Raw genomic sequence first — 13,007 nt, forward strand, 5'->3', positions numbered from 1 at the left:
GTGAACTTGACAATTCAATTAACTTATTTTTTTAATTATCATTTACCTAAAAATTTTAAGGCAACGGGTTTCCTCAATTTTTTTTAAGTTAAGTCAATTTATCACTTTTAACAGTGTACACAGTCTGCATAGTTTTTCATTTAATTATCTTAATACATCAAGTTAATCTAAATGAAAAAGAGAACTGGTCATTTAGCAACTAGCTGGAATAAAATAAAATTTAAAGTTATTTTTAGATTTCAGGTAATGTTCATTAAAGTAACAAAAATGGTTTTAGTTTTAGTTAGAAACTATAACAACCCTGGTCTACATGGCTTTATTTGGCTTGAAAAAAAACAAAAAAAAAAACCTGTACACAAACACACACACTCACATGCCTGCAAGCGTGTCTGATTTGATAGGCAGGGTCTGGCTCTCCAGCATTTGATTGGACTCTGAAAACCTTTAAATGCTTCACTTTGCAATGAAGCACACATAACCTTGTGAAAACCTTCAGTAAACATAGATAAGCTCAATTTCTGTTGGACATTTTGAGGAAAAACATGAGTGGATGTCCTTTTTTGGGAAGAAAGTATCCGTATGTTTTCAGAATTCGTTTTTAACTTTATTTGTTTTTAATTCCTGTCAAAATCAAATGAAATACAATGTAATCAAAATTAAATGTAAAGTTTTTTTATATTTTAACTGAACATAATTAAAATATAAATGGGTGTATATATATATATATATATATATATTTTTTTTATCTTAAAATTAGATTGTTCACCAGTAAACCCAGTCAGGCAGAGGAAGAGGATGAATCCCAAAAGGGCATCAACAAAGCCATGAAAGGAGGAATCGTCTATGGAGAATACCTACAGGTAAAAAGTCATCAACCTTTATATATGTACTGATCCAAATATTAATTATTCATATTTAACTTTGAGCAAGTTTTGCTGCAAATGACTTAACCACATCATGAAATGCTGAAATGCATTAAGGTGTAATAACTTTGATCTGTTTGCTGTTAGCTTGACAAGGTGTTGAGCGCTCAAGTTTTGCAGAGTCAAGAGAAAGGTAACAAAATCCATGATGAGCATCTCTTCATTGTTACCCACCAAGGTAATCTATTTCTATACTATATGAAAACCTGTTAGCTCTCACATAACATTATCAAAAACATTTTGTGGTTTGAGGGTCCATTTCCACATATCCTGACTGTTATTCTGTGTCTTCACTTTTAGCTTACGAATTGTGGTTTAAGCAGATACTGTGGGAGCTTGATTCAGTTCGGGACCTGTTCATTAAAAACCATGTGAGTTAAACTAACAAAATCAATATTGAGTTGTGGACAGGAAGAATTGATTGCTCCTCAAGCTTTTAAAATAAAGGTTTGTTTTTGGCATCAATGGAATCATGAAGAACCTTTAACATACATGGAAATGTTTCCATTCCACAAAAGGTTCTTTCTAGAGGAAATGGTTCCTTAGATTTTTTAAATGTTCTTCACACAAAGTTCTTTTAGGAATTGTTCACTGAAAGGTTCTTTGGGGAAGCAAAAGTGGTTCTTCGGTGGTATCACTGTGAAACAGTAGGTGTATTTTTTGTAAAAAAAAAAAAAAAAAGATTAAATGTGGACTTTGTCCACAGGTTCGGGATGAGAGAAACATGCTGAAAGTGGTGAGCAGGATCCACAGGATCACCATGATCTTCAAACTACTGGTGGAGCAGTTTGCTGTCCTGGAGACTATGACTGCCCTGGACTTCTTTGATTTCAGGTAACATCCTCAGTCAACACACTCTCATGGCAATTCATAACTACATTCATACAATCACATGTTTGTGTATGATCTGCATATGTCCCACTGACAGTCAGATTTAGGGGTGGACCTCTGTATGTGTTTTCCCCCCTAAAAATCATGTTTCTGTATGAATCACATCATACTAATTCATACAAAATTGCCACCTCATAAAATACTTATGTTTTCTGATGAGATCTGGATGGCCTCAGCTCAAACAACCCTGAAAAATAGATCTCAATTTTACAAAATGAAGAAAAAAAAAAGTCATGAGGTTAATATAGTTTACATTTGCATTGACATAAAAAAATAAGTAGATGAATGAGATGCATCCTTTAAGTGAATCATTTAATCCAGAAAAACAGTTTGAGTGATTTGTTTGCGAATTGGGCAGGTTTAAGATGTTGCTTATGTGTTGTAGGGAGTATCTGTCCCCAGCCTCGGGGTTCCAGAGTCTTCAGTTCCGTCTTCTGGAGGCTAAGATTGGTGTGGCGGACCATTTGAGAGTCCCCTACAACCGACGACACTACAGAGATTCCTTCCATGGACAAGAGAGCGAGACGCTGATGAGTTCAGAGCAGGAACCCACTCTCCTTCAGCTGGTGGAGGTAAAACTCTCATCTTCAATAATGAATTTTTGCACTATTTATGGCACAATTAGTATGCCATTTCAATTATATAATGATTGTAGCAATGGCTGGAGAGGACTCCTGGACTGGAAAAGGAAGGATTTAATTTCTGGGGGAAACTCCAAGCCAACATCGAAGAGGGTCTCAAGATGGAGAAGCACAAAGTGGAAGTTCGTCCTGCTTTCTTTTCCGATCACAATGATTTTTTCCATTCCGTTTTCTCAGAAATGTTGCTATGCTCAAGGTTTGCTCATTGCTTTGACTTACAGAAAATGGAAGATTCTGAGGTGAAGGAGGACCTTCTGGCAGATCGAAACAAACAGACTGAGGTCTTCACCGCCCTGTTTGATCCAAAACGCCATGAGCATCTTTTAAGCAAAGGTGAGGATTAGCTCACAATGCTTTGCTAGTAGTAGTGTAGTAATAGACTATTCAGAGTTATTATTGTTAACTAAACTATTAAAAACCTTTTTGTTGATTGGAATATAAATATTAAATGAAAAAAACGAAATGCAATAAACACACTGCAGTTACCAAGGCTGACTGGAACAGGAAATAAATAAAAACTAAAATGGAACTAAAACTAAATCAAACCTTAAAATTAATATTTAAAAAGAACAACAACAACAACAAACTAATAAAAATGACAAAAGTGCATAATAATGACTAAAAATTCAACTAAAATTCAATGAAACTGAAAACATAAAAATAAAAGTTAATTTAAACTATTAATAAAATTAGTGGATGCCATTTTGGACAGGGCCTATGGACCCATTTACCCATACAAAGGTAAAATGCAGGTAATACCATGTTTTTAGATACTATTATAATACCCATTTCAGTTCTGTACTGAGAAAAAAGTGTAGAACTATTTTCACTCAGAAATGTCTAGTAAATTTGTACAGATAATACTATTAATACTATATTTCCTTGTAAACTGTCTAATAATCTGTTTTATTTACTATAACTTTGAAAAGTATTTTTACAGTCTATGGTGCATAAATAGTTTCAATCTTTTCCCCAAAAGGTGAACGGCGACTTTCTTACAAGGCCCTTCAGGGAGCTCTAATGATTAATTTCTATAGGTATGTGAGGTTACATTTAATCTACTATATTCACTATATTCAATATTTTTATAGACAGTGAATATCTTCATCCTTTTTTGTATTCCAGGGAAGAGCCTCGATTCCAGGTGCCCTTCCAGCTCCTGACTGCACTGATGGAGATCGATACGCTCATGACCAAGTGGAGATGTAAGTCTTTGATTCTAAGCACAAATTCAGGAATCTCCACGTATACGACAGCCATATCCCACACTAACACCACAAACCTTTCCCTCCAGATAACCATGTCTGTATGGTGCACAGAATGATTGGGAGTAAGGCAGGGACAGGTGGATCTTCAGGCTACCAATACTTGCGCTCCACTGTCAGGTTTGTGTCTCACTAATGATCTGAGAAACATGCTTTTTTGTTCCAATCTGAAATACTGAACTACTCTAGGGTTTTGTGTTGTTTTGGTCATTTTCTTACTCTATGGTGGCATGATTACAGCTCATCACCTCATCCTGATCTCAAGTTATGATCCATAATGCTCACTTATCTTCGCTGATATGGTTTACAAGTGTTTGACACATTTTCATTGTGTTTATTGGAGTTCACACAGTGATAAAAATCTGTGATAAACAGTAACACTTTAACCTCAGAAAAGTTCTACACTGTAAAAAGTGATAAGTTGACTTAACTTTAACAAATTGAGGAAACCCGTTGCCTTAAAATGATTAAGTAAATAATAATAATAAAAAAAAAGTTAAATGAACTTGACAATTCACTTAACTTATTTTTTTAATTGTCATTTACTTAAAAAATTAAGGCAACGGGTTTACTCAGTTTTTAAAGTTAAGTCAACTTATCACTTTTTACAGTGGAAACCCGTTGCCTTAAAATGATTAAGTAAATAATAATTTAAAAAAATAAGTTAAGTGAATTGTCAAGTTCACTCAACTTTTTTTTACTTTTTTATTATTATTTACTTCATAATTTTAAGGCAGCGGCTTTCCTCAATTTTTTTTTTAAAGTTAAGTCAACTTATCACTTTTTACAGTGTGAGGAAACCCGTTGCCTTAAAATTATTAAGTAAATAATAATAAAAATAATAAGTTAAGTGAACTGTCAATTGTCAAGTACTTAATAATTTTAATGCAACGGGTTTCGTCAATTTTTTTAAGTTAAGTCAATTTATCACTTTTTACAGTGTAATAAGATTGACCACAAAATGAAGATGCCTTGTTCTCTCATCTTTCAGTGATCGTTACAAAGTGTTTGTGGATTTGTTCAACCTCGCGACATTCCTGGTACCTCGTGCCTGGGTGCCCAAACTGAACCCAAACATCCATAAGTTTCCCTACATGGCCGAGTTTTACGACAGCTCGTACAGTTCATACAGCAGTGAGGATTCAGATTAGAAAGATCAGACTTGTTTGTCTGTGCTTATGAAACAAAATGATGTCCAGAAACTCAGGAACAGACTCTGTATTGATCAGCCAAAGTTTGTGTTTTTTGTTCCATTTACATGATTGATTGATTTGCTGAGGCACTGAAGGTCTAGAAACTTCTCTCAAGATGATGTAAAGTAAGTTTCATGATGAAGTGATTATGCATATACTGGAAATCAAGAAATCTTGTGCATACTATTTATATTTTAAACATTTATGTAAAAAATGTCTCTTTTGTAATATATTTTTGAATGAAGCACATATCCATATATGAAGCACACATGTATATAAATATATGTATGTATTTTGTAAGCTGTGCATGAACAATGATAAAATAAAACCTGTCTTAAGTAGCATGGGTATATTTGTAGCAAAAGCCAACAATACATTGTATGAGTCAAAATTATCGTAAAGTAAAGATCATGTTCCATGAAGATATTTTGTACATTTCCTACCATAAATTTATCAAAACTTAATTTTTAATTAGTAATATGCATTGATAAGTACTTCATTTGGACAACTTTAAAGGCGATTTTTTTCAATATTTAGATTTTTTTTCCTCCTCAAATTCCAGATTTTCAGATAGTTGTATCTCAGCCAAATTTTGTTCTATATACTAACAAACCATACATCAATGGAAAGCTCATTTATTCAGCTTTCAGATTATATATAAATCTCTATTTCAAAAAAATTGACCGTTATGACTGGTTTTGTGGTCCAGGGTTACAAATGTAATTTTTACTATACAGTTAAAATGCTTATTTTATGCTTAAGGTGAAAATACTGTGCACCACATTAATAAACAAAGCAATATTTTTCACTTAATGCTACTTGTGAAATAAATACTAATACAGAAATTTCTCCAAGTTCACTGGCTTCTGTTGGTAAATATTTGTTTGATCGCAGTCACTCTCACATGATCTTTTCATTTTGAATGAAGGGTCACTTTTTTTTGCCCTTTTTTTTAAATGAACATATGAACTGTTCCAATTCAGTGAAAATAGACAAGAAGTATTTTGTTTCATCATTTAAAAAAAGGCAAAGTGACCAATCATTCAAAATGAAAACACTAATAGATCATCTGAGTGACAGCGTTAAACATATATTTACCAACAGAAGCTGGTGAATATTGTGTAATTGTGCTAGTTGTGTTTTTTTTAATTGATTAATATCTATATTAGTAATATGAACTAATACTGAACATTGCTTCTACATAATCTATTTATCTTCTAGTAAATATCAATATTTACTAATAATTTTTTAAATCAGAAGTTCTGTCTGTTAACAGCTACTTCAGTGTGAACTCACATGAATAAATATTAAAAAGTAATATAAAAATTCCCATTAAAAAAAAAAAAATTAAAAAATAAGTTGGAAAGCTGAGATCCACCTCACTGTAAGATCCACTCTCTCTCTCTCTCTCTCTGTCTCTCATAGACATAGACAAACACTTTGACCCTAACCCTGCTGCTGTTAACTATAACACTGATTTATACAGTGAGGTACAGTGGTACAGCGATTTGTGTAATATATAGGGAAACAACATGTGAGTTCTGTTAAAAAATTAACTGCACTGTCCACAATCAGATGTACAGAGGGCATGAATCTGCTGAAGGAGTGTTTGCATTGAAAATAACAGAAGTGCACAGTCATTGGCTCTGACAGAAAGAGCAAAGAGTAATAGATACATTTGCACTCAGAGTTTAGTAAATAATTACTGTATATATTTATTTATTTAAAAGGACTTTTCCAGGAACATAATATATTTATCAACTTTCAGCTGATATATATGTGTAATACACACACACACACACACACACACACACACTCACTCACTCACTCACTATTTCTTTTTTAAGAAATGGTGTGATCTTGGTCCACTCTTCTTCCAGTCTCTTCCACAGTTAATGGGTTTCTTAGCCATAACTTTGTCACCAAGGGTTTTCCAGAGATTTTGAATTGGGTTTAGATTAGGACTCTTGCCCACTATTTTTTTATTTCAATGTTTTCAGGTTCAAGGAATTGCTTTACCTGTTTTGCAATGTGACATGCATATTGTCTTGCATGGAAATTGCAGGCTGAATGGGAGATGAACACAGGTAAGTAACCACATGTTGCTACCCTGCCATGTAGCTGTATTAGCACCCAACTTTTTGATTCTTTCTGCTGATAAAAGGTTTGGTCACCGCAGAGTGGGTTTTCAGTCCAAATTCTCTTAGGGTGTTTTCACATGGTATATGTGAACAAACCATGTGATCTCAGACCCCCCTAAAAGGACCCAAAAGCGAACCGTACTCAGGAGGTGGTCTGAGTACGGTTCGTTTGTGGGTCCGTTTGTGGTTCAATATCTTCATGATATGTGAAAGCAATGAGATCCCGGCCCGCTTTGCGTTTCATTTCAACATGTGTACCTGGAGGCTTGCCATACCTGCAGCCATGTTACGTCACTGCTGTAACAACAGAAAAACACTTTTCACCATGACAGGTTGTGGGGTTGTGTTGTCCCAGGAGGAGAGTTGTGCACTTATTGAAATTTGGAAAGATGATTACATTAAACGCCAACACGCCAACCCATAAAAACATAAAAGTGTTTCTTTTGTTTGCCCAAAAAATGAAGGAAAGGGGATATAACAGAACTCCGCTACAATGCCGCATTAAAGTGAAAACACTTTGCCAGAAGTACATGAGCACCTGAGATAAAATCCATCGAAGTGGAGAGTCTGTGGAAATAAAGGATTCCTGTCCCTTCTATGAAGATTTGGACGAAATTTTGGGTGCAAGCGCTTGTGCTTGCCCCACAAATGTTGTCGAAGGTGGAAGTGTGGCAAGCAGCAGCAGTTGTTGATAGTGTTGGAAGAAATTTTTCTTTTTAGTTGCTATCCTTTTCCTTTTCCGTTTTTTCAGATGCTTTCCTTTAGTTCTGCTTTGTCTGACTCTTTCTCTGTTTGTCATTTGCTTCAAAATGTGCCACATCCATGTGATGACAACATGTGAAGATGCCATTTGAATACCCAAAATCCACTGCTGCAAAGAAAGCTGGGGTCTGAGTTCTTATAAAGTTGTGGTGTGAACAAGAAAGGGTCTGAGATCTCTTCATTGCTGAAGAGGGCCAAAAAAAGAACTTGGTTCTCTTTTGAGTCCACTACATTGTGAACACCAAAAGGACTGAGGTCACTTTCGGCTGGTTCCCTTTCTGGTTCACTTTAAGTGAACTGGGTTTGGTTCTCTTAAAACAAACTATATGTGAAAACACCCTTAAATGTCGAGACACTGTATGCCGAGACAGATCCTTAACCTGTTCAGCGCTGAACTGGCAAGCAATTCCAGCTGCAGTGTTGAACCGATTGAGATTCTCTGCATTATCCTGTCCTCCTGTGCATTTGTCTTTCATAGACGATCAGCCTTTTTGGAGGACTTGGATGAGTTAGTGACATTGTAAAGATGCAGTATTCTAGAAATCACAGATTAGAAACGACCAACTTCTCTTGAAATGGTTGCTATTGGCCTTCATCTGGACAACCTGCTGTTAGAGGGTTTCAGTCACTTTAGAACGGCTCACCATCTTGAAAAGTCAGTGAAAAATGCAAAGTTAAGCTGTGAGTTAAACAGTGTTTGTCAGATAAGTAAGGAGATTAGCAACAGGTGCCAAATTAATATCAATAACTTGTAGGTATCTGTAAGTGTTGTCTAATTTTAATTAGTGTTCTTTTTCAAATATCTCGTTTATTTTTTAATTTTTTTGTAAGTTGTTCTTTTTGATGACACTCTGTGTGTGTGTGTTATATATATATATATATATATATATATATTTTTTTTTTTTGTCAAATTTATTTTAACATTTAACATGTAGTACATGTTAGAAAACAACATGTTATGATGTAAGTCACCCAACCAATATTTTTATTTGTTTCAACTCTGTTTGATTTCAACATAATTTCAGCGTGTGTATGAGAACTTCTTGAAAATTTCCAGTTCATTTTAATAATACTGTGATAATACTGATAACTGTGATAATTTTGGTCACTTATAACCGTGATCTGAAATTCTACCTTTATTCATTTGATCTAATAACCATAGCTAGCTTATGTAAAACAATTCTGATAAAATCTTTAAAACAGATAAAAATAAATCAATAATGTTTTTAAAGAAAACATGAAAATGTACCATTACATTATTGGAATATTTGCTTAAAATGTCAGGGGGTACTTCAGGGAAATAATTTATGCTAAAGATTTTCAGCTGACAAAAAAAAAAGAAAAAGAAAAGATAGATCTAGATAGATAGATAGATAGATAGAGCTGTACTTATACACTAGAGGGCAGAATATATCCAACAGTAAATGAAGGTTGTTCTGGCAATGGAAGCATCATGTGACAAGAAAAAAAAAAAATCTTGTACTTTCATCTTAATCCTTGGTGAAAGAAAGCAGCTTTTGAAATCATGCTAAGTGCCTGACTGACTATAATTAGTAGACTACAATGTAAAGCGTTCTTTGAAGGATGTAAGTGACAGACGGATCGGCCTGTAAAGAGCGTTGCTGGGCTGGAGCAAGGACATACTTTCACTGGGCTGGACACCAACTCAGGAAATCTGTCTCCTTTGAGAGATTCAATTAGTCCCCTTAGTATCACAGTTGATTGTTCTACAAGCATTTCCTGCAGTTATCTCCAACCAAAAGCTGTCGACACGGAGCTGCACCACAGAGGCAGGGAAACAAAAACATACAGACAAAGCAACATGTTAAGAAAAACCTCCTCCTTGCCAATGTAATTCATCTTGAACTAGGTTTTCCTGTCAAAACGTTTCTCATGAAGGTTTCAGTGGAAGTCCATTCAAGATGTTTTCATTAATGTGCTATTATGGTAGCCTGTCCGTCTTTCTCTGGAGAAGTGATTCTGCACAAATTGTTTCTGTGGAAGTCTCATACAATACATGTCAATGCGGATTGGGATTTTGGTAAACATCTTCCCAGAGTTCGGGAGAAAGAGCAAAGTGACTTCACCAGCTTTCTCCATCTGGTTGGCAGACTGCACTTTAAGATTAATGGAAGTGTCACAGCTCTCGCAGCCGTTTGAGTGCAGCTCAGGTCTGTGTTTAATTAGCTGCAGCTCTTCAAGCGTGATCGACCTTGATGACTGCCCTAAATTGATCCTCTGAGAGGTATTTGTAGAGTGATTAGACTCTTGTGGTCAGAATGCTGTTTTCTTCGGTGTTTTACTCTCATTCTCTCTCTTTCAGTCTCATTACACCCTCAGGAGGTGATTTAATTAAAGTCAGCTTCAGCTAAACACTGTTCATTTTTCCATGACACACTTGTGAAAGCATCATACCTTACCATGCTGAGTGAACACTGGTATCCAAGATCCCATTCACCATCTTACTATGTTTTATCTTCTCTTTTTATAAGAATATATAGGCCTACCTAAATAACTATGCTTACAGTTTATTCTCCGCCACCCCACAAAAGCTCATACGGGACACAAAAGAAACAATAGGCCATGATGCCACTGTATGAGTGAATTCTGATTGAGTTCAAATGGAATTTAGCATTGAATATGTACAGTAATGGCCTAATGGTTAGAGAGTTTATTAAAAAAATGTTCTCTCTGTAATGACCGTAGCCTTTGCTTCTCCTCTCCTAACAGGTGTTTTTGTAATAATGTGTTTTCCAGACATTATTCCAGAGTAATGTGCCTCCCTCGATCTGTCACATGATCACATGATTTGGAAAATCATGGTTTTGCTGAAGTGTAAAACAGGAGATGACACTAATGTGCATCTGTGCCGTCTGGGATCAGTTTGTTTTCTCATTAACATGGCTGCATATCACCTGAATTAAACTCTCCATGTTCCGACAACATGTGTAGGTGATCTAACGTCTGTGACAACATCTGTTCACCATCTTAAATTAATAGAGGAAATGGGGCAGAATTATTCGTGTGCAATAGAAATAACGATCTGATCCACATAGATTGCTTCGGATTATATTGCATAACGTAACTCCTCCATCATACGGTTTCATGCACATGCTATAAACGTTTTCATAATTCTAGTAAAGTTGGCATCTGTATTCAAATGTGCTTGGAGCAATTCTCAAGCGCTTATGATCTCATCCCATGGAAATCTCACCGGCTTTCCTATTTGGATCCAGATAGGAGTAGTAATCCAGTAAGGAAGGCCAGGGTATTCATTTGGTGAAAAGTTGGGATTTTTCCCAATGCTCGAACGAAATCTATGACTGATGAATTATTCACAAGAAGGTCAAAGCACAAGGATTATTGTCTTTTTCAGATCTATGCTTTCCTCTGTCTCTCCTTGCTATAGACAAAACTCCCAGACTTCCAAATACATCTCACCAGGGCTATAGAGCTGGAAAAATGAAGTAATATGCATAAATAACGACATAAATTACAATAAAAATGAATTTTGACATTCATCAGACTTTTAAGCTCACCAAAAGATTTATATTTCAAATATATGCAATTCTTTTTTTTTTTTAATTGACTGTTTCCACTAAAATATTAATACGAGCACAACTGTTTTCAAGACTGATATAAGAAATGTTTCTTGAGCAGCAAATCAGCATATTAGATGATATCCGATGATGAGCTTTGATGCTAAAAATTCAGCTTTGCCATCACAGGAATAATTAACATTTTAAAATATCACAATATTGCTAATTTTACTGCATTAATGAGCAAATAAATGCAGCCTTGGTTTGCTATCAAAAACATTTAAAAAAATCCTACCGACCCCAAAGTGTTGAACAATACAACATTCAGAGTTTGGGGCGTTTATGTTACCTGCTGTTTTGTGATTGTAATCTAAACCCTTGAGGGTCCCTAGACGACCAGAGGTTGAGCTTAACCCCTCCCTCACCCCCCATTTAACATGTCGAGATAACATTCATTTTAAAGGCTGTGCACTTTGACCTGTCAGTCTGCCTTTAACTTTGAACTTTCTTCTGTTCTCACATCTGCCTTCTGCAGTTCTGCTTCAGCAAAAAAAAAAACTTTTTTTTGCTGATTATTGCACTGTCTTACAGTATGCTTCCCTCTCGCGCACAACATTGAAGAATCCTGATGTCATTCACCTCGATGAAGGCCGAATGAACCAGCGCAGCTGTCAGATTCTTCGCAGATTTACAGTAAGCCTCCACTATTAAATCCTGATTATTGCCAGATGGTTTTCCCCCCTTTTTCCTCCCAGTCTTAGGGTACAAAATTATTTTTCTCTTTCTTTCTTTCATGGAAGAAAAAAGCTAAGAGAATGAGATCAGTGGAAAAAGCTTCCTGAGCTCTGGCCAAACATTGGACTCCTGTAAATAGAATTTTCAAGGAGAAATGAATCCTTTCTTTCGGGGGAAAAACACACCCATTTCCCTTCAGTTGCCACTAGGCAACTATTTTGATCCAAAACATACAGTAAACATCCCATTTCACACTTTCACCCTCCCTCTCTGAAGTATAATCATGATATTTTGTACCTTATAGTATGACGTAAACATTATAGTACCATGGTACCACCACAGTCCTTTTTTTTTTTTTTGTAAAGAACCATGACTAGGTTTCCCCAAGGACCACCCTGATCTCCCCTCTGTGTCGTTCCAGCTCGCGCGGTGTTCATTACAGACCGAGAGAGGAAAAAAATATTCCTCTAGTGGTGAACCATACTGCTTTTTTCCCTCCTCTATTTTACGCAACACTGCTAGATGTACAATGAATGTAGTGTCTTCACTTTACTGACTTTACAGTCACTCTTTCCCGGTTTTGAAACGAAGCTGCTCTTGCTTGGACTCTCTCAAAGCAGTTAGATATTTTCCCATCCTCTCACATGCGAGTCTGTCGTTATGCGAATGAATGATGAGGTCGTTCTTCACTCACAATGTTGTAATTATAATGTTCCAGAGTGTCATCTTGAATTTACTGTAGTGCTAATGGGAGACATTAACCCAGACACAAAGCATCATTCATTAACTCCCGAGTAAAATACTGTTCCACTGTGGTCCTGTCATCGTTAAAATACTGTATATGAACATAAAGGTATAGATCATCATTTATCTCAATCGATGCCTTCATTTGGTGTGTTGATTTACATCAGCTTCAT

The 13,007-nt window shown here is 35.6% G+C and overlaps 1 protein-coding gene across 2 annotated transcripts; it reads left to right on the plus strand.

Moving 5' to 3' along the window:
* Nucleotides 1–464: 464 nt before the first annotated feature.
* Nucleotides 465–5,694, plus strand: tdo2b (tryptophan 2,3-dioxygenase b). Of its 2 annotated transcripts, XM_058791874.1 has the most exons (12): nt 465–577; nt 758–860; nt 1,011–1,101; nt 1,224–1,294; nt 1,630–1,757; nt 2,200–2,386; nt 2,470–2,577; nt 2,677–2,788; nt 3,435–3,492; nt 3,581–3,660; nt 3,750–3,840; nt 4,712–5,692. In XM_058791874.1, the coding sequence occupies exons 1-12, from the start codon at nt 543–545 to the stop codon at nt 4,869–4,871; spliced, it is 1,224 nt and encodes a 407-aa protein (XP_058647857.1). In that variant the 5' UTR covers nt 465–542; the 3' UTR covers nt 4,872–5,692. The 2 variants fall into 2 exon arrangements, with proteins under 2 accessions (XP_058647857.1, XP_058647856.1); XM_058791873.1 differs by having other exon boundaries at nt 2,470–2,788; nt 4,712–5,694.
* The last annotated feature ends 7,313 nt before the right edge of the window (nt 5,695–13,007 follow it).

This window comes from Onychostoma macrolepis, chromosome 11, assembly GCF_012432095.1.
Source record: "Onychostoma macrolepis isolate SWU-2019 chromosome 11, ASM1243209v1, whole genome shotgun sequence".
In the NCBI taxonomy this organism is placed as follows: domain Eukaryota; kingdom Metazoa; phylum Chordata; class Actinopteri; order Cypriniformes; family Cyprinidae; genus Onychostoma; species Onychostoma macrolepis.